This window comes from Oryctolagus cuniculus, chromosome 10 (genome assembly GCF_051225735.1).
Source record: "Oryctolagus cuniculus isolate XC-2025 breed Fujian yellow rabbit chromosome 10, ASM5122573v1, whole genome shotgun sequence".
Lineage (NCBI taxonomy): Eukaryota > Metazoa > Chordata > Mammalia > Lagomorpha > Leporidae > Oryctolagus > Oryctolagus cuniculus.
This window is the reverse complement of record NC_142876.1, coordinates 28,754,411-28,776,793: the sequence shown is the minus strand read 5'-3', so window position 1 is coordinate 28,776,793 and position 22,383 is coordinate 28,754,411. Positions and strand designations below refer to the sequence as shown.

Here is a 22,383-nt window from a genome sequence, read left to right as displayed (position 1 = left end):
GAGATGCTGAGATGCAAAAGCGTTCCCAGTTTTTATATATTAATCTCTCTTAAATTAGAAGTTGATCCATAAGCTGCAGCACAGTTACAGTAGATGAAACACTTAAAGAATAGTTTGGTTTCACATGGAAACTGTAACCAAGACAAACCTTCTGTGGGATGGAGTTCCAAGAACATTCAATCATGAGATGGTTTCAGCAGCTGGTTAAAGCCAAGTGTACCCAAGACAAGACATCTGGCTGGCTGTGCATTTTCAGTTCATTTACAAAGCATAAACACATTGAAACATGAAATGTTTGATATATTACAACACTGTTTCCTCCTTAAGAGTGTGTAAGTGGCTGTTCTAGTCACTGTGTCCAAGCTTAGTTATTATCTAAAACTGTATTGTCTTCCCCCTTAACTGCACCAAAACATCCTATTGACAACGGCAAAAAAGGAATGTAACTCTTTTAGGATACACACCAAATTGCTGGTATTTGACAACAAAAATGTAATCAGAGGTAAGCTAGTTAAAATGAAATCAAGAGGAGCCAGCATTGTGGCATAGCGGGTTAAGCCGCCTGTGATGTCATCATCCCATATGTGCACCAGTTTGATTCTCGGCTACTCTAACTTGTGATCCAGTTCCTGGCTACTGGCCTGGGAAAGCAGCAGAAGATGGCCTAAGTGCTTGGGCCCCTGCACCCACATGGGAGACCTGGATGAAGCTCCTGGCTCCTGGTTTAGGCCACTGTGGCCATATGGGAAGGTGAACCAACGGATGGAAGATATTCTTTCCTCTCTCCCTCTCCCTGTCTCTCTCTTCCTTCCTTCCTCCCTCCCTTCCTCCTTCCCTCCCTCCCTATCTCTCTATAACTCTGCCTTTTGAATAAATAAATCTTTAAGAAAAAAATTTTAAAAAATAAAATTAAAACAGGAACATATGAGGCATCCCACATACTATGACAAAAAAAAGAATTAACAAAATAAGTATAAGTGAGTCCCTCCCTCACCTGTAACAGGAAAACCAACCACAGTGGCTTAGCCAAGTTAGGTGTTCATTTTTCTCATGCAAGAAGGAATCCAAAGACAAGGGACCCAGGGCCAGTATAACAGTTTCATAATGTCATCAACGCCCCCATGCTCCTGGGACACTCTTCTTGGCATAGGGAGCTCAATATCCTAGTTTAGAGATCGCCTAAGCACCGCCTCCACCTTCCAGAAGGAAGAGAGGGCAATGAGTAGAAGGCTACAGGGGACAGGCACGGCAAGCTCATGGCTTCTCACATCACTGACGCAAACTAGGGCATGTGGCTAACTGCCCCAGTCAGCTTTTTACTAGAATGAAATACCCGAGCAAACTAACTTTGTAAAGAGAAAAGGGTTACTTAGTTCACACTTTTGGCGGTTCGAGCCCAGGATTTTGCTGCCCCATTGGTTTGGCCTCTGAGGGGGTGGAGGACGGCAATGGTGGAGCCCTTGTGAGGAACCAGCTGGTGAGCAGGCAGCAGTGGCTGGCCCAGCTCAGCCTTTCCTAACAGCCCTCTTACAGGAACCACCTTCCAAGGGCACATCTCCCAAGACCTAAGCACCTCCCACTAGGCCCACCTCCTGAATACCATAAACAGATTACATTCCCACCCTCTTGGTGCCATTAACTTAGGAACTTGGGGGAAGGCTGCATGAGTTTAGGGGCCAAATGATGTTCAAACCATAGCACTAATGTAACTGCCAAAGTATCTGCAGACTACACTGGAAACCCACGGCCATCTAAATGATACTGGAATTCACTGGAGTGGAAGGGGAGAAAGGATGCCAGGCATGCAAATAGCTGTGTACCGAACGAAGTTCTACCTGCCAGGCTGCACAGCGCTATCCAATCACAGCAAGCTTCAGTGCTCCTTGCTTCTGAGTCTACAGTAAAATTCTTGATGCTGCACTCACAGACAACAGAGGCCAGGAGCCCATCTTCTCACAGATACCCCCCACCTTGGGTCATAGGCTAATAGCACATTTCTAACTATACCCCCATGTAGACTGAGCCTCTGCAATGACAGACCTTAAAACCTACTTCCTTATTTCAAAAATAATTCCTTTTAAACTATGTGTCATCAACAGGGTAAATAACCTAATTTTTCAGGGGTGAAAACATTCACAGATACTATAATGGTTTGTGGTCCTCCAAAAGACCAGTACAGACTCATATTCAATTTCAAGGGCATTCAAATTTCATTGATGAAAGAAATATCTAACAAGGCTTGTCAGGGAGACAGATTTTTTTTTGAAAAGATTGAGAATCATTGCTTTTTGGGGCAGGCATTTGGCCCAGAGGTTAAAACACCCACATCCCAGGGCCAGCGCTGTGGTGCAGCAGTTAAAGCCCTGGCCTGAAGCGCTGGCATCCCTTATGGGCGCCGGGTCTAGTTCCAGCTGCTTCATTTCCGATCCAGCTCTCTGCTGTGGCCTGGGATAGCAGCAGAAGATGGCCCAAGCCCTTGGGCCCCTGCACCCGGGATTCCCGGAAGAAGCTCCTGGCTCCTGGCTTTGGATTAGCGCAGCTCCAGCCATTGCGGCCATCTGGGGAGTGAACCAGTGGATGGAAGACCTCTCTCTCTGTCTCTACCTCTCTCTGTAACTTTGTCTTTAAAATAAATATATTAAAAAAACAAACACATCCCACACTGGATACCTGGGTTTGAGTCCCAGCTCCCCCTCCAGCTGCCGACCCTGGGAGCAGCAGGTGATGGCTCAAGTAGCAGGGTCCCTGCCACCCACGTGGGAGACCGGGACTGTGTTCCCAGCTCCTGCCTCAGCCCAGATGTCGCAGGCATTTAAGAAATGAAACAGTGACAGGAACTCTGTCTCTTTTCTCCCTGTCTCTCCCTCTCTAGGCTCCTCAAATAAATACAATAAGTAAATTTTAAAAACCAAACAGACCAAACATTCTGAATTCCATAGGAACTGCATTGAGCTGCAGTGACAGAAACACACTTGTAGCAATGTAAACAAGTAAGCTTTTTTAAGCATTCATTTTATTTATTTGAAAGGCAGAGTTACAGAGAAAGAAGGAAAGACAGAGAGAAGGTGGTATCTTCCATCTACTGGTTCAATCGCCAAATGGCCACAAATGGGCAGGGGCTGGGATGGGCTGAGGCAGGAGCTTAGAACTCCATTCAGATCTCCCATGTGGGTGGCAGAGGCCCCGGTACTTGGGTCATCCTCTGCTGTCTTCCCAGGCACATCAGCAGAGAGCTGGATCAGAACCAGAGTTGGCCAGGATTTGAACCAGTGCTCGTATGGGATGCTAGTACTACAGATGGCAGTTTTACTCACCGAGCCACAACCAGCCCCAAGAGCTAATTTTTGCCAAATGAGAGGTCATGTGTAAGGGAAGGGGCTTGATAGCCATTGATTTTGGTTGAGTAGCTCAGTGAGTTCAGGGCAGAATTTTCTGTGACTCTTGGCTCATGGTACGAAGCTAGACACACAACTCAAAAGACCTTGTCCACATTCCAGTCAGCAGGAAAGACAGCATCAAGAACCAAAAAATAACACCTCCTAGTTGAGTTAGTCCCTTTAAAGAACTTCACCCCACAGTCACTGGGGGACTTCCCCCACATCTCCCCAACCCCACCTGGCTTCAAGGAAGACTAGAAATAAAAATGTGGTCTCTCAAAAGAAGCTAGAAATAAGATCAGGAAGTCAGAAAGAAAGAGAGAACAAATACTATGTGGTCAACTGGCTGTGTCTACCACATACAGATGGAATTCAAACTGCTTCTGTCCTAAATCTTGCTTCCAGAGATCTATACAATCTCTTATTACAGAAATTAATCTAATCCTATGCCTACCATATGCTGCACATTACTAAGGGACTTGTATTGCCCTTAACAACATAAAATTCTTCTTTGGATGGTTGATAATAAGCATCTAGAATTAAGCAAGAGATATAAAAGAATCCCATGAATGTACAATTCCTTAGAAACACACATGAAAGTACTCCACCAGGACCCACCAACTGCTCAGCATGACCAGTTATCACCTTCAGTACACAAAGAAGATAAAACAAACCCTGGCATGGCCAGAACTTACAAAAGTGGGATATCAGTGATTAACTGCATCAAACAGCAGAGCAGTTCTTCCAAAAGATCTTCCGAATCAGAACCTGGTGAGACACATAAAGAATGTTTTAACCAAGCACACAACAGAATGGAGCTTTTAGAAGTTAGGTTTTCATCCTTAATGAGAAGAATAGCGATCATTACATAAACTCAGACACTCATGTTGACCACTGAATAAAATCCACATCATGAACAAGTTAGCATCTATTATGATCTTCAGCTAATACAAGAATTCTGAACATTAGCTATTAGTCAAATATACTTTTAAAAAATATTTAATTTGAAAGGCAAATCAGAGAGGGAGGGAGGGAAGAGGGAGAAACAGAGATGGAGAGAGATCTTCCATCCACTGGTTCACTCCCCAAATGGCCACAATGGCCAGGGTTGGGCCAGGCTGAAGCTAGGAGCCAAAAACCCTATCTCGTTCTCCACCCAGGTTTTTGGGCCATCTGCTGCTACCTTCCCAGGAACATCAGCAGGAAGCCTGATCAGAAGCAGAGCAGCAGGGACTGAATCAGCACTGGGATATGGGATGCCAGCATCACAAACGCCAGCTCCTACAAACAGATGTTAAAGTTCAAGGGTATCTTAAGGTTCTTGTAAGCCAGCAGTCACCAAAGCTCTTCTAATGTACTGTTTCTCTCAATGAAACCTTACATTAAGGTCAAACATATGAAAGAGATCAAGCTGCTCTGGCTGCTCTGACTGAGCAAGGGCAGGGGACTGGGCCCTCTTCCCCACACATCACTTGACGTTATCATCCATCTTCTCAATGGGCCTCAAGGCTCCATTTCTGAAGCCCTGTGGGTCACAGACAGGAAGCCACCAGGAAGCCACCCATCTCCTCAAAGACAAGCACAGGGAAATAGGCCTTCCCAAGTATAGCATCACAAAGTGCTATAGGCACACGACCTCCAGATTTCCAGTGTCCATCAGTACCTTATGTGATTTTTTTTTTATTTGAAAGGCATAACCGGGGGATGGGTCGGGGAGACACAGAGAGGTCCCCCATCTACTGGTTTACTCCCCAAATGGCCACAACAGCCGGGGCTGGGCCAGGCTGAAGCCAGGAGCTTCTTCCGCGTCTCTCACATGGGTGCAGAGGCTCAGGCACTTGGGCCATCTTCCACTGCCTTCCCAGGCGCATTTAGCACAGAGCTGAATTGGAAGTGGAGCAGCTGGGACACAAACCAGCATCCATGTGGGATGCTGGCATCACAGGCTTAGGCTTAAGTTGCTATACCATAATGCCAGCCCCTCCCTACCTGATTTCTGGTCACGGATACTACTGGTCCCTACACCTTCACAAGTCTTTCTCTCCTTAGTTCCTCAAACACTCTATTTCTGACCAACTCCTTTTCCTCTCTCTTGCCTGCTTCTCCAGATGCCTTTCAAACTGCAGGTGGTCCCCAGGGTCCCTGCAGGGCCTTTCTCCTCTGCTCACTCCCTGTGATCCCCCTCACCAACACTACTGACAGGCTGGTGACTCCCAAGTCTACAGCTTTGCTGTAGTGGTCTCTCCACTGTCTCTGCATCTTCATATCCAACTGTTCCGCCCTCTCTCCACCTAAAGTCATCATCTCAGCTTTCCCAACACTGAAGTCCACTTGTATGGTCTTATGTCTCCTTTACAGCGACTGCATCAGTAACCCAAGGTCAAGACCCAGACCCCCCTCTCTCACCTTTCTATAGCCACTCAGTCCCTAGGCCCTCTCAGTGACACCATCCACCTCTGACATCATCACTCCCTGCCATGCTTTTGCTTTTTATCTCAACACCTCACTTCCATTAAAAAAGTAAACCAAATTAAAACTCATTTTGGGGGCCAGTGCTGTGGCGTAGTGGGTAAAACCACCGCCTGCAGTGCTGGCATCCCATATGGACACCAGTTCGAGTCCGGGCTGCTCCACTTCCAATCCAGCTCTCTGTTATGGCGTGGGAAAGCAGTGGAAGATAGCCCAAGTCCTTGGGCCCCTGCACCCGTGTGGGAGATGCAGAAGAAGCTCCTGGCTCCTGGCTTCAGATCAGTGCAGCCCCGGCTGTTGTGGACATTTAGGGAGTGAACCAGCGAATGGAAGACTTTCTCTCTCTCTCTCTAACTCTACCTTTCAAATAAATAAATAAATCTTTAAAAAAAAATAAACTTATTCCTGAACTCATCTCAATCTTCCTAACTAGTTACATACTTGTACCTCCAATCAGACCTCCAGATTGCTGTCACAGGGAGCAAACTGAACCCAGTCCTGTCACTCTCCTGAGACTTCTCAATTACTTTGAGCTGAATACCATGTATCAGAAAGACTGCCAAGCTCACAGCACGTGAGACCCTTCACAATACAGCCCCGCATCCCTTTCCACTCCATCCCCTTTATGACACCCAGCCCAGCATTACCCAGCTACCTGCCGAGCGCTGTTTTACACTTCATTAATACCATAGCCTCTGCGGGAACACCCTCTGAAAATAAAAACCCAACTTCTTTAAGACACATCTTTGTCCATTTGAACCGTATTCAGTCTTTTGCTCTTCCATAAAACCCAACTCTCTTGTTTCACCCTGAATAAAAATAATCATCTATAAGGTTTCTATGCCTTGTACATGTCATCCATTGCACACGTGGGTTACTTTAAACCATCATTTTCTCTCTCCATGCAGGCAGGTCCCTACTGGACCCTGGACTTCTTGAAGGCAGTGACTAACAAAGCTTGCACATACAGTCAGTTCTTCCTAGCTGCAGGTTCCACATGCATGGATTCAGTCAACTGCAGAGCAAAAATATTGGGAGGAAAATAACTGCATGTGTACTGAACACGTGCAGACTTCTTCCCTTGTCATTACGCCCGATACACAATATGGTACAACTATTTACACTGCATTTAAACGACATTATGCATTAGAAGTAATCCAGAGATGATTTAAAATATGTGGATGTGTGATGACTATGTGAAAATATTTGGTCATTCTATATAAGGAACCTGTGCCTCCATGGATTTTGGCATCCACAGGAGTCCTGAACCAATCCCCTCCAGATACTGATGGGCAACTGTAACACATATTCAATACATCTTTGCTGAACTAAACCCAGGTGCCTACCTACAAATCCAGCAGTTACCTCCAATGCATCAAAGCAAACATCATCTGCTACCCAGAAATTAAAAAGAAATTCCTTTCTGCCTTGCCTAAGTAGAACTGGCAGGGAACCTTTGAGAAGTGAGTACAAATACTGAAGAGAACATTAAATCACACGCAGCACAGCAATCAATGCCATAAAAGACACACAGCAAGACTCAAGTTCCACAACCACATTCAATCTCACTCTGAGACAGCAGTGGCTTGGCTCAACTAATGAAGAATAAAAGAACAACTATCTCTTCTTTCTGAGGCCACAAATAAGGAGGATATCTAACTAAAATCCTCATTGCCAAGACTGCCCAACATAATCCAAGTGAGTGAACAACCTGTTTAATAAACTGATCTGTTGTAATATAAGATACATGCAAAGGGCCAGCGCTGCGGCATAGCGGGTAAAACCACCGCCTGCAGTGCCAGCATCCCATATGGGCATCAGTTCGAGACCCGGCTGTTCCACCTCCAATCCAGCTCTCTGCTATGGCCTGGGAAAGCAGTGGAAGATGGCCCAAGTCCTTGGGTCCTTGAACCCACATGGGAAGACCCAGAGGAAACTCCTGGCTCCTGGCTTCAGATCGGCTTAGCTCCAGCCATTGCAGCCAATTGGGATTGAATTGGAATCCCCTGGCACATTTCTAACTCTACCATTTGGAGACAGTCAGCTTGAGCATGTCCCAGATTATACATCTCCTCCCTCTCTTATTTCCATTCTTATATTTAACAGGGATCACTTTTCAGTTAAATTTAAACACCTAAGAATAATTGTGTGTTAATTACAGAGTTCAACCAATAGTATTAAGTATAACAAAAAAAATACTAAAAGGGATAAAGTATTAAGTTGTTCATCAACAGTCTGCACAAGGGCTGATCAAGTCACTGTTTCTCAAAGTGTCCATTTCACTTAAACAGGTTTCCTTTTTGGTGCTCGGTTAGTTGTCACCGATAAGGGAGAACATATGATATTTGTCCCTCTGGGACTGGCTTATTTCACTCAGCATGATGTGTTCCAGATTCCTCCATTTTGTTGCAAATGACCGGATTTCATTGTTTTTTACTGCTGTGTAGTATTCTTTAGAGTACATGTCCCATAATTTCTTTATCTAGTCTACTGTTGATGGGCATTTGGGTTGATTCCAGGTCTTAGCTATTGTGAATTGAGCTGCAATAAACATTAAGGTGCAGACCGCTTTTTTGTTTGCCAATTTTATTTCCTTTGGGTAAATTCCAAGGAGTGGGATGGCTGGGTTGTATGGCAGGGTTATATTCAGGTTTCTGAGGAATCTCCAGACTGACTTCCATAGTGGCTTAACCAGTTTGCATTCCCACCAACAGTGGGTTAGTGTCCCTTTTTCCCCACATCCTCACCAGCATCTGTTGTTGGTAGATTTCTGTATGTGAGCCACTCTAACCTGGGTGAGGTGAAACTTCATTGTGGCTTTGATTTGCATTTCCCTGATTGCTAGTGATCTTGAACATTTTTTCATGTGCCTGTTGGCCATTTGGATGTCCTCTTTTGAAAAATGTCTATTGAGGTCCTTGGCCCATCTCTCAAGTGGGTTGTTTGTTTTGTTGTTGTGAAGTTTCTTGATCTCTTTGTAGATTCTGGTTACTAATCCTTTATCTGTTGCATAGTTTGCAAATATTTTTTCCCATTCTGTCGGTTGCCTCTTCACTTTCCTGACTGTTTCTTTTGCAGTACAGAAACTTCTCAATGTTATGAAATCCCAAATGTTAATTTTGGCTTTGACTGCCTGTGCTTCCGGGGTCTTTTCCAAGAAGTCTTTGCCAGTACCTATATCTTGCAGGGTTTCTCTAATGTTCTCCAATAATTTGATGGTGTCAGGTTGTAGATTTAGGTATTTAATCCATGTTGAGTGGATTTCTGTGTAAGGTGAAAGGTAGGGGTCTTGCTTCATGCTTCTGCATGTGGAAATCCAATTTTCCCAGCACCATTTATTGAATAGACTGTCCTTGCTCCAGGGATTGGTTTTGGATCCTTGATCAAATATAAGTTGGCTGTAGATGTTTGGATTGATTTCTGGTGTTTCTATTCTGTTCCATTGGTCTATTCATCTGTTTCTGTACCAGTACCATGCTGTTTTGATTACAAATGCCCTATAGTATGTCCTGAAATCTGGTATTGTGATGCCTCTGGCTTTGTTTCTGTTGTACAAGACTTCCATTTATTTAAAAAAAAAAAATCCTAGAAATCTGATATTCTTGTTTCTGGACTAATCTAAAAATAAACAGCTGTACATCAGGTGAAGAGTGACAAAATTTAACTGTCTACCAGATCTGACATTATACAAACCATTCATATTGTATTATTTTCTAAAGCATTTATATTACCTTAGCTTTCACAGAAGGCTAGATACCTTTCTTAGTTCCTACATATATATTCACCTTATCAAATTTACAATAGGGGCCTGCACTGTGGCATAGCAGGTAAAGGTGCTGCCTGCAGTGCCGGCATCCCCTATGGGCACTGGTTCTAGTCCCGGCTGCTCCACTTTCGATCCAGCTCTCTGCTATGGCCTGGGAAAGCAGAAGATGACCCAAGTCCTTGAGCCCCTGCACCCATGTGGGAGACCCGGAAGAAGCTCCTAGCTCCTGGCTTCGGATCAGTTCAGCTCTTGTCATTGTGGCCAATTGGGGAGTGAACCAGTGGATGGAAGACCTCTCTCTCGCTCTCGCTCTGTTTCTCCTTCTCTCTGTGTAACTCTGACTTTCAAATAAATAACTAAATATTTTTTTAAAAGTTACAACAGCTTAAATAAATAAAATGTGATATATACACATAATGGAACATTATTCAGTCATAAAAAAAAATGAAGTCCTGTCATTTGCAGCAAAATGGATGGAACTGAAGGCTACCATGTTGAGAGAAATAATCCAGACACAGAAAGACAGATGCTGCATGTTCTCCCTCATGTGGGAGCTAAAAAAGGCTCCATGGGAACACCAGATAGTGATTATTAGAGGCTGGGAGGGGTGGGCAAGGACAGAAGGAGTTTGGATAATGGGGACCATACCAATCAGACAGAATAAGTTCCTAGTGTTACAAAGCATTGCGGGGAGACCACAGGTCCCAATAACCTAGTAAATATACAAGCACATGGAAGACAGAAGCTCTGAGGCCCCAGTCACAAAGCAATGTCAAGGAAAGGGAAAGGCTCACTACTGTTTTGATCAGTGTCCATCGTATGCATGTATTAAATGTCACACTGCAGCTCATAATTATTGTGAAGACAATTTTTTTAAAAACCACAGTAGCACACTCATGCATTTCTCACAGTAAATAAAATCTTGAAAGTCATGAAATTCATAGATCTATGTTGTCAACTGAGGTTCCCTGAGCAGAGGACTGTGCAGAGATTCAGTGTGTTCACTGTATTATGAAGTTTACAACCCAAGAGTTTCTCTTTTTAAGATTTTTTCTTTCTTTTAATTTGAAAGGCAGAGTGAATGAGAGAGAGAGAGAAAGAGAGAGCAAGTGAGTGCGAGCGAGCGAGAGTGCACGCTTCCATCCAAATGCCCACAAACAACCCAGACTGGGTGGGGCTGAAGCCTGAAGCCAGAAACTCAATCCGTCTCCCAAGCAAGCTGCAGGGACTCCAGTACGGGAGCCATCATCTGCTCCCTCCCAGGTGCACATCAGCAGGAAGCTGGATGAGAAGTGGAGCAGCCAGGACTTGAACCAGGCGCTACAACAGGGCATGTGGGCACCCCAAGCAGTGACTCAGCCACTATACCAAATGCCCACCCTTCTCTCTAAGAGAGAACATTTCTTTTATGAATTGCTCTCAGTTTTAAATTATTCCAATAGCTTCAAATATTTTACTATTTTAAATCTTAGCTCCTGTGTGAACAGCAAGCATTCCCTGAGCACTCTACCCTCTGAGAGGCATCTTGCTGAGCCCCTCACACAAACCCTGACTGTAACTCTTAAAGAGCAGGTGTGATTGTGATCATTGCTTTACAGATGAGAGATCAAAGCTCAGAGGTTAGCTTACTTACGTAAGCAGCAGAGTCCACATTTAACTTAAATCACACTCTCGAAGGAAAACAGAAAAGGAAAAAATGCTTACAAATTTTTTTTTTACAATTTATTCATTTATTTGAAAGAGAAAGGGAGACACAGAGAGAGAGAGAGAGAGAGAGAGAGAGAGAGATCGATCTTCCATCTGCTGGTTCACTGCTCAGATGGCCTCAATGGCCAGGACTGTGCCAAGCCAAAGCCAGGAGGCAGAATCTTCATCTGGGTCTCCCACATGGTGGACAGCAGGGGCCTAAACACTTGGGTCATCTTCCACTGCTTTTTCCAGGCCACTTATAGGGATCTGGATTAGAAGTGGAGCATCTGGGACTTGAACTGGCATCTGGGACTCAAATGTTGACATTGCAGGTGGCGATTTGATCTGCTACAACAAAATGCCTGCCCCTACAAATTATTTTTTTTTAAAGATTTATTTATTTACGTGGCTGGTGCTGTGGTGCAGTGGGTTAATGCCCTGGCCTGAAGTGCCAGCATCTCATATGGGCGTCAGTTCTAGTCCTGGCTGCTCCACTTCCAGTCCAGCTCTCTGCTCTGGCCTGGGATAGCAGTAGAAGATGGCCCAAGGCCTTGGGCCCCTGCACCCACATGGGGTGGCTTCAGATCTGCACAGCTCCGGCCATTGTGGCCAACTGGGGAGTGAACCAGAGGATGGAAGACCCTCCCACCTCTGCCTCTCCTCTTTATGTGTAACTCTTTCAAATAAATGAATAAATCTTTTTTTAAAAAAAGATTTAAAAAATTTTTTTAAAAAGATTTATTTATTTACTTGAAAGTCAAAGTTACAGAGAGGCAGAGAGAAAGAGAGAGAGAAAGAAAGGAGAGAGATTAGTCTTCCCTCCAGGTGTTCACTCCCCAGTTGGCCTCAATGGCTGGAGCTGAGCCAATCCGAAGCCAGGAGCCAGGCGCTTTCTCCAGGTATCCCACGTGGGTGTAAAGGCCCAAGGACTTGGGCCATCTTCTACTGCTTTCCCAGGCCATAGCAGAGAGCTGGATCATAGCGGAGAGTGGAGCAGCTGGGACTCGAACCGGCACCCATATAGGGTGCCAGCACTACAGGCATTGGCTTTTTCCACTATGCCACAGCGCCGGCCCCAACAAATTATTTTTAAACAACGGCTTCTATCCAGAGGAAAAACTCTGTCAATCAATCCATTTTTCATGGAACACTCTGAATACAAAAATCCCTGGTGAGTTCCATGAGCCAGATTAGGAGACAGATCCTAAGTCACATCATATGAGCTTACACACCAGATGAAGTACTACACACTCACCAACACACAAGGGAAGTCCTTGACTTCTCAAGTACCCAAAGCAGAAACCATCTAACCCAATGAATAAATATAAACCACCTTGCCATTGTTATAGAGAACAAGGTCACTGAAATTTCAATCCTATCCCTGCACCACTTCCCTGGGGCCTTTGAACTTCACTAAAGGAAGGAACAAGGACGGACAACATCTGTTTCTAATCATCTATACCCAAGACTAAGCTGCCGTGCCCGTGTGTTCCACTGGGCACCTATCTGGTACCAGTACTGAGCCATCACTCTTGTTTTTACCTCAGAGCAAAGCAGAGGATAGGAAAATCCTGTGGGAATCAAATGTTCTCCATCACAGTAGGAGGGGAAGGGAAGAGGGAGAAAAAATAAGTTTTTAAATAATTTTTAAAAAGCACTCACTGATCATTGGAAAACAAAGTTGGCAACCAGAAAAAAAGACACAGGTCACTTAAATCAGGTTCATGCAGTTATTAAAACGAATGTTGAATGACAGAGGACAAATGGTAGTGGTTCTCTTTGCATTCAGAAAGTCAAACTGCCAGTTTCTCGATGCTACCCAAAATTACTCTGCTCCAAACACACACATGAAAGATTGAACCACAAGCAGAGCTCTGCTCCACAGCATCCAAAAAGTTCCAAAGCTGAGTGCCTCAAAGTGGAAGACACAAAGCTAAATTTCATTTATGAAAACTTGTATTCAAAAAACAAAGACTACAATGTTGCCATGTTTAATTCTGAAGCTAATATTGGAATTATTCTAAAACACTAAAAATCAAGCTTCTCATTAGCGAAATCAAAGGCCTCTATAAATTAATCGTATAGGAGGAGCAAATGGACTCATCTCAGAACAAAATTGATCTACATTTCAATCCACTACAAGGAGTTCCAAGCATATTTCATAGACCACCCCAGTAAAATCAGCACTAATTAATTCTGGTTGCTTGCTACTATTGCGGGATAATATAGTTTACCAGGTTTGATAATAAACTGTGTGAATGAGTAAAGTCAAGTTGATTTTGTCCCTTTGAAAACATAAAGGAAAAAAAGGGGGGAGAAATATAAAATGACAGCCCCTCTGTAGGACTACAAAACAACTCTGGAGCTCCTGACGGCACTCTGCTTACCCACGAAGACAGGTGCCAAGTCTCACATGTTAAGTATTTTAAAGGAATAAATTCAGGCTTGCTTTCCACCCTGAGTCACTCTGTTCTGTTATTGCTTCATTTTCTGCATCATTTGCCAATCTGTAGCTAAAGAGTTAAATTGTTTAATTTTATATTAAGATAAAAATAAGACAAAAGCCACACAGCCACTCACTGCACAATTTCAGGGCGACCTTCTGAGCTGCAGCCTGCCCGAGGCCCAGGGACTGCTTCCAGCAGAGAAGAGGCCGATGGAAGTGAGGGCCATGGGAGCCCAGGCACCTCGGCCAGCTGAAAAAACCCCGGCGAGTTTCAGAGGATTTACCCCCACGGGAGTTTAGCAGAATGAATACACTACAGATTTTGAAGGTAATTCCAAAGAAAGCGTTTCTAAAAGGGTTTAAGCCAGAGGAGAATGGAAAGGAAATTGGTTGTGTTACAGAGGCACAACTACAATTAGGGATTTTTTCAATCTATTCCCACAAATTTCCTCCTACATGAATTTTTTTTTTCTTTCTTGGATCTCTTACAGTCAGCTGCTTTTTCAAGTGTTTGGAAGTCTGGCTCTCTGTGTACCTCCACGGCGAGGCCAGCACTGCTGGGAAGCGTGGCGTGCACACGGGGCCTGCCACGGGCTGGGTCCCATGGAAGGTTTCGGGCTTGCACTGAGGACGCAAAAATGGACGTGGCCCTCTGTGCTTGGGTTCATGTTTTTCTAGAAGAGCCTCCCCTGATCTCCCAGTGGTAAAGGGAACAGGGCAGTAAGACCCTGCCAGGATGCCAGCAGCCACATCAAGATGCTGCCTCTCTCTGTCCCCTCTGTCGCCTTTTCCCTCAGGCCTATGCCCACTGTGTCTGACAGCTGGGAAGCCTCTGGGCTCAACCCGGGTGGAGAGCAGATCTCTGGCATCCAGCTGGGGGCCCACAGGGATCCCCCACTGCCACGTGCAGGGCCAGGAAGCTCAGCACCCAGTGCACCTTGAAGTCTGCGCTCAGAAACATCGGCGCTTCCAGCACCCAAGTCTTTCCAGGCTCTGGGCCGAGAATCAGCTTCGTTTTCTGGAGTTTTCCAGCCATGAAGGCATTTAGCTTTCAGCTTCCCCTGATCAGTTAAGCTCATTATTACTCAGTTTTCCAACTTCCAAAATGTTTTTAACATCATGTTCCCCTCTCCTTCTCTCTAACCTAATGAGGTCATGACTTTTTAAAAGGTCCCTTGACCACTATTTTATTGGGGTTTGGGGAGACAGCAAAGAAACAGAGCTGGTTAATCCACAACGCTTCAGAGCGAGGCCTACAAAGTAATTTCTACACGTAAGCTCACACTGAGCGATTTCATCAAGGAAATCCAGTGAGGCCAGTCTTCCTACCCTGTTCCAGCTCCTGGTGTCTTCCTCCCCCACACGCCTTGTCCCCTGGCTCTTAGCAGATGGGCCTCCTCCTCCCCTCAGCACCACTGAGCTGCCCGCTCCAGCAGGTGGCGCCCTCGGAAAGCCTGCACTGCCTCTCCAAGCTCTGCACCCCAAGCCTTCCTTCAGCAGTTTTCCCTTTTGTGGCTTCTGTCTTCAGGGCCTCCATCTCCAATGGTTTCCTCCCTCATTTAAAAAATAAACAAACAAAAAATACTTACGAAGCAAATAACTGCCTTTCCCTGGCAGCAGACGGGGAACCACGAACCCAATGAGCTCTCCTCTACAAAACAACTACTTCTTGGCTAAAGCAACACCTTGTAGAGCATTGATGGGTTTCCAGAAAGGAAAAGAAATCTCCAAGGACCCCAACACCATAACCAAAAACAGCAACCACAAGCAAACAAACTGACCTGAATCAGAGTAAATCCAGAGTCAACCACGGAGTAGCAAGCTCACCTGATGGCAGCAGGACATGGAGGACAGAAACCTGCTACTGGGAGACCACATCTTCGGCTGGCAAGGAGGGGAAACTGAACCTCAGGCTCCACACTAAACCAAGAGCCACAGGAGGAGGTCAACATGTCACCAGGCGGGGCGAGCCCTAGATTCCTTCCAAAGCAAATGCTAATCCCTCCCCAGATGCAGGGTCTCAGATCAAGACCAAACAGTCAGGAGCCAGCACTGTGGCATAGTGGGTAAAGTTGCCGCCTGCGGCGCCAGCATCCCATATGGGCACTGGTTCTACTCCTGGCTGCTCTACTTCCGATCCAGCACTCTGCTGTGGCCTGGGAAAGCAGTAGAAGGTGGTCCAGGTCCTTGGGCCCCTGCAGCCACATGGGAGACCAGGAAGAAGCTCCTAGCTCCTGGCTTTGGATCAGCTCAGCTCCAGCCATTGCAGCCATCTCGGGAGTGAACCAGCAGATGGAAGACCTCTCTCTCTCTCTCTCTCTGCCTCTGCCCCTCTGTAACTCTGCCTTTCAAATACATAAATAAGTAAAATCTTTAAAAAAGATCAAACATAGTCACATCACCAAATGCATAAGGAAATAAGGTATTACATGTGTTTGCAAAAACAAGCAGCAATTTAGACCCCTAAGGATTTAAAATATTGTACTGAGCTGAGCATTTGGTATAGCAGTTAACTAGCAGCTGGGATATCCAGGTTCCACATCAAGTGCCTGGGTTCAAGTCCTGGCTCTGCTCCCAATCCCAGCTTCCTGTTCATGCACACTCTGGGAGGCAGCAGTGACGGCTCCAGTGGTTGAGACCCGGATTGAGTTCTCAGCTCCTGGCTTCAGCACAGCCCAGCCCCAGACATTGCAGAAACTCTGGGAATAAACCACGGAGTGGCAGCTCTGTGTCTCAAACAAAAATAAAAATATCATATTTTAAAAAAAATTAATTTATGACACACAAAATATGAAATAAATACCATTATTACTTTGGCAAGCAAAGGATATAATACCAAGGTAGAGGAAGAAAGCTCACCTCGAAGGCAAAAGGAAAATGGGAACAATTTCGTAGTACTTCAGTTTTGCCTAGGGCTGACTTTGTCCCTTCTGACTAATTCTCAAAAGGCACAGAATGGAGGAGCTATCCTCACAAAATGACAGAAATTCTAGCAACCTGCTACCACATCACACATAGCCTATGGGATATGTTCAAATACAAAATCCTCCCAAATTTAGATTATAAAATGAGGGCTTCCTGACACTCACATTACTCTCAAAAAGACTGATTCACTGAAAATGCCAGTGATATCCATGTGATCACAGCAGTATTACCATGGATTGGAAAAAAGACAAAATGCTGCATGCGATAATAAGCCAGCATACCTGAGATGCCTCGCAGACTTTGCTCAATTGTTTGCAGATGGTCCTTGATTTCTGCAGCTTCAACCTTCAAACAATCTGCACTACTGGGCATCACCCATCATTAAACAGTCTTCCACATGCCTAATTCAGCTGGTAAATGGATGCTTCCAACAGAAGTAGCAGAGTGAGGTTCCACTCTTTCCCATTCAGCAGCATTTAGGTAACTGTTTATTTCATTGTATTTTATAAATTGTAAAAAGAAACTGGTTGGAGCTGGAGCTGTGGCATAGCAGGTAAAGCCACCACCTGCAGTGCTGGCATCACATATGGGCGCTGGTTTAAAGTCCTGGCTGCTCCACTTCCAATCCATCTCTCTGCTATGGCCTGGGAAAGCAGTAGAAGATGGCCCAAGTCCTTGGGCCCCTGCACCCACGTGGAAGACCCGGAAGGAGCTCCTGGCTCCTGGCTTTGGATCAGCACAGCTCTGGCCATTGCGGCCATTTGGGGAGTGAACCAACGATGGAAGACGTCTCTCTCTCTTTCTCTCTCTCTCTCTCTGCCTCTGCCACTCTGTAACTCTGCCTTTCAAATAAATAAATCTTAAAAGAAAAAAAAAAGAAGTTGGTAGCAAACATATAAAGGGCTTAAACCAACGATAAGTAGAAATGTCAAACTGACACACAGAAAGGGAATAGTCAGGGCAAGGAGGAGGCGCTGAGGTCACCAGCTCCTCCCTACAACCCTAACTCCACCCAAAGCTTCCTGTTTATCTCTGCGGCAGAGAACTGCTATATCTGTAAGGCCGCCACCCAGAACAGGCACCGGCGGACAATCCTCAACATGGCTGCTGGCTACATCCCCATGATGATGGACAGCCTATTAGGGTATCATTGTAACAGAATTATCACGGCTGACATACCTAATCCCATCATGCACCTGACACCGAGACACTTCTAAGACTTCCAAAAGAGGTCGGGGGGGGGGGGGGGCAATACTCAACAATACTCAAATCCCACCCAAAAACACCACTCCCTATGAATACTGAATTAAACTCCACCCCAGGCAGCATATCCTAAGCCCTGAACCTCGCTGGGCTCATCTCTGGACACTAATAAACCTTATTCCTCTGTAAACTCTTCTTATGTCTCATCCTGGAATTCTTGCAACAGAGACAAGAACATGAACCCAACTGTATGACAACAAAACATGAAAGACTAAGATGCAAATAACTACAGATGCCTAAACGGCAAGTCTTTATCCTTAAACCATATTCACTGGACTAAGGTGATGGACCAGCAGCAGGCACAATTATAAATGAAAAGAACGACATCAAAGAGCCTGTATGAAATCCTGAATTGTCACTCCACACTGAAGGGGACCGTCTGTCAGCATCCAGACAGAATCACCAATCATCAGACTACACAGAGGGCTACTGCAGTGTGACAACCAGCTTCACAATGTGGCCTATGGTTGAAAAAGATGTCATTTTACTCTATCCTTACATCGGGTCACCTTGGATGTACAACAGAAAACCACACTTCTTAACCTTGGCTAATAGTGAGGGATGTGAGGCAGAGGGGGCCTTCTGAGAGGATGTCTGGCCCCCAAATAAATACAGTGCAACTGTCCAAGAGCATCACCCTACTTAATGTTAAGCAATGGAAATTTTATATTAAAATAAACATTATATGTGATAGGATAAAATATGCATACTTTGTAGTGCATAATACAACGTTAGTGTTGCATTTGCAGGTGTTGGTTGGACTATGTTCCGAGGCCCCATGGGGGTAAATACTCACTCCATTCTTGCTGCTAGAATTCCCTAGCAAGATGTGCAGCTTACCAAATTATGTAGTTGATACTGTTTGGTAGCACGGACATGAAGGCCAGCACTAACAAAACTAACACACACAAGAAATAATTCTCAGGGCCGGCGCTGTGGCACAGTAGGTTAATCCTCTACCTGTGGCACCAGCATTCCATATGGGCACTGGTTCTAGTCCTGGCTACTCCTATTCTGATCCAGCTCTCTGCTGTGGCTGGGAAAGCAGAGGAAGATGGCCCAAGTGCTTTGGCCCCTGCACCCAAGTAGGAAACCTGGAAGAAGTTCCTGGCTTCAGACTGGCCCAGCTCCAGCTGTTGTAGCCATTTGGGGAGTGAACCCACTGATGGAAGACCCTTCTCTCTGTCTCTCCCGCTCACTGACTATAACTCTACCTTTCAAATAGAGAAATAAAATCTTTAAAAAAGAAAGAAAAAGGCAAGGCCGGCGCCGCGGCTCAGTAGGCTAATCCCCCACCTAGCGGCACCAGCACACCAGGTTCTAGTCCCGGTCGGGGCGCCGGATTCTGTCCCGGTTGCCCCTCTTCCAGGCCAGCTCTCTGCTCTGGCCCGGGAGTGCAGTGGAGGATAGCCAAAGTGCTTGGGCCCTACACCCCATGGGAGACCAGGAGAAGCACCTGGCTCCTGCCTTCGGATCAGCACAGTGTGCCGGCCGCAGCGCGCCAGCTGTGGCGGCCATTGGAGGGTGAACCAACGGCAAAAGGAAGACCTTCCTCTCTGTCTCTCTCTCTCTCACTATCCACTCTGCCTGTCAAAAAAAAAAAAAAAAAAAAAGGAAAAGGCAAAAAAGGAAGGTGCTCTCAAAGAGAGACTGTAGTCTTGGTACAAGTTTTGAAAGAAAGAAAGAATTCTCAGCAAAATCTTGACTTGCTTAAACAACAGTGTATATTTCACAAATATAAAAGGCTAATTATCAAGATAGCAAATTAACCACAAATTCATCTTTAAAACTCTATAAAAAGTACAAGCTCTGAAAGTCAATGCTCAGTGAAAACCAACTGTGAGCGATGACAGAGGGGTCTGGAGATAGTCATATTAAATTAAGTCCACATAATTCTCACCAACATTCCCTTCAAGAATAAACAAACAGTTCTTAATGTTCAAGTCATCAAACTTCTACAGGATTTCTCAAATGTCAATATAATTCATTTTCTCAAAATCCTTATTTAAGTCCATGGCCGTAACGTACCGTTACATGGTGTGTTAGAGAACATAACAGTTGATGCAGAAAGAGGACCAAGTCTAGCAGAAAACCGAGCTCTGTTCAGAAGTAACTCGGGTTTCAATTAAGATCCCTTTCCTTCTTAGTGGTCCAGAAAAAGACAGGAGATGCATTTTGCCTGTGACACCAGTTTAGGGGAAAAACAGAAGCAATCCTGTTTTTTTCAGTGCCATTAATCAAATCTGGAGTAAAAAGACCTTTTATGATGGAAGCAAGTTTTGGTGAGACGATAAATGCTCATTCTCTAAGCACGCAGGATGTTCCGTGCACTTCCTGTGCCACATCGCCCTCTCCCAAAGCTGCCCCACAGACCCCCAGTGCCACGCGGGTGCATTCCTCCTCAGAACCCGAGAGGTGCGGCAGGACTGCTCCACGGTGGCCACCAGAGCTCACAGAGGGAACAAGCGGCTACAGTGAGCCAGCGAGCACGGCCCCTCAGAAGCAACCAGGCATTTCCATTAAAAGGAAACAAACAGCAGCACCCACATAACCTACGAAGGGGCAAAGGCGTGTCCCCCAACCCACCCCCACACACAGAGAAGATGCTCTTTGTCATTTTACCCATTTTTTAAAAAATTGTTATTATTTTATCTGAAAGGCACAGAGACAGAGATATTTTCCATGTGCTGGTTCACTCCCCAAATACCTGCAAAAGCCAAAGTTGGACCAGGCCAAATCTATAAGCCAGAAACTCAATCTGGGTTTGTCATAGAGGAGGCAGGAATCCAACTAATTGAGCCATCACGTGCTGCCTGCCACAGGGTGCAGTGGCGGGAAGCTAGAACCAGGAGTGGGGCCGGGACTCAAATCCAGGCTCTCTAAATGGGATTTGGATGTCCCCAGCAGTGTCTTAACTGCTAGGCCAAAGGCTCACCTCTTATCCTCTCATTGCAGGAACCCATTGAAATTTAACCTTTTGCGTGTTTGTTTGTTTAAGAAAAAGCATTGATTTCTAAGTGCTGAGTGGGAAGGCATAGACTAGGCTCTGGTTTCAAAGCAAACTCAATTTGGTGGCAGAAATTTTCACACCATTGTCAAGTTTATAAAAACAGCTCTTGAAGGGATTAAACAGCTGTTCCTCTTTTCAAATTCTATTTAATTTCAGCCGTGTACTTCTATAGAACCTTTCAGCTTTCTTGCGAATTTGGCATTTCTCTCATTAATGCAGTCAAATCTACATCATCGTTATAAGGATGCCTCCGCGTGTGTTTGTCTCGCGGTTCAATTCGCTTTGCCAGCTCGGTGACCATCCTGTTGATCTCTGTGGAGGGCACGTGTGTGCCATGCAGAAGACTGTTGGATGTCGGGAAAAGCTCTTCTCCGTGCTTCTCCCTCAGTCTCTCATACGTGTCCATGTCAGGTTTGATCTGCTAGGGTCAACCTGTGATACTGGCGTAGCCGGGCGGCAGCATAGTCTGAAAATGCAGGATGGGGGTTTTCCTCTTTTTCCTCCCATCTTGCTGCATCCTCTGCGCTGGTCTCCAACAGGTTCATTTCTCAGAGTCTTTCCCTCTGGCTGCACATTCCTCTTTCTTTTCTTCTTCCTGAAGTTTCCATTCCAAACGAGCTTTCTTGGCTTCCCAGTTTGCCAGTAACTTAAGTCTTTTATCTTCTTCCACAACTTCCTGGTGATTTAATTTACGAGCTTCATTCTGAACTTTAGCCGCAGCTGCCATCACAACCTTTCTCTCCAGTTTAACCTTTTTTCTAACAGCATCAAAGAGTATTTTACTATCTATCTGCCCACACACAGTTAATGGGGTAGCAATTCATACCAACTCAAAACTAGAACTGGGTAAAACAATGAATTTTCCATGAAATGCATTTTCTAGAGCAGAATGGGTAATAAAACATAAGTAAACCAAAATAAATAAAAAACATAAAGTAAACAAAACTGCTAAATCAATGTTAACACACATGTTTTATTCAGTAATAATACCACAGTTCAAATGATCACATGTTAGCCATGAAATAAAGATAACAGATTTAAAGGAAGCGTAGAACATATTTAGCCTCCTTGCAACAAGTCAGCTACATCATTTGTTTGGAGAGAAACTTTAGAATGCTTGAAAAAACAAACAATTCTGGCATTTTTCATTGGGCACACTCTCAGGGATGAAACTCAAAGATAAACTCAGCCCACGGTAGCCCAGCATCGCTCGAGAGAAAGATTTTCCCCAGAAATTTAAGATTGCTCATATTTTGTTAAAATACAAACTAGACGTGGCTCATCTATCTGCATATTTAGGAGCCACACATATGTAAATTCTGGCAAATTCTATTCAGTCTACAAACTTCACACTAAGGCAAAAGAACAGCTCTTGCCTGGGGAGGGCCCTGCACACCCTGCTCACAGCCCTGCTCGAGAGCTCCTGGCCCGTGGTATT

At 45.1% G+C, this 22,383-nt stretch overlaps 1 protein-coding gene and 1 pseudogene across 8 annotated transcripts in view; both read right to left on the bottom strand.

The window, feature by feature from the left end:
- DYM (dymeclin) overlaps nucleotides 1-22,383 on the bottom strand; it is a 372,541-nt gene that overhangs the window by 280,378 nt on the left and 69,780 nt on the right. For all 8 annotated transcript variants that reach the window (XM_051851233.3, XM_089305764.1, XM_002713527.6 and 5 more), the window contains one exon: nucleotides 4,073-4,145. In XM_051851233.3, the coding sequence (XP_051707193.1) occupies nucleotides 4,073-4,145 (73 nt within the window). The remainder of the gene's footprint in view (nucleotides 1-4,072; nucleotides 4,146-22,383) is intronic.
- On the bottom strand, nucleotides 21,061-21,800 carry LOC149123721 (pre-mRNA-splicing factor SYF2 pseudogene; annotated as a pseudogene).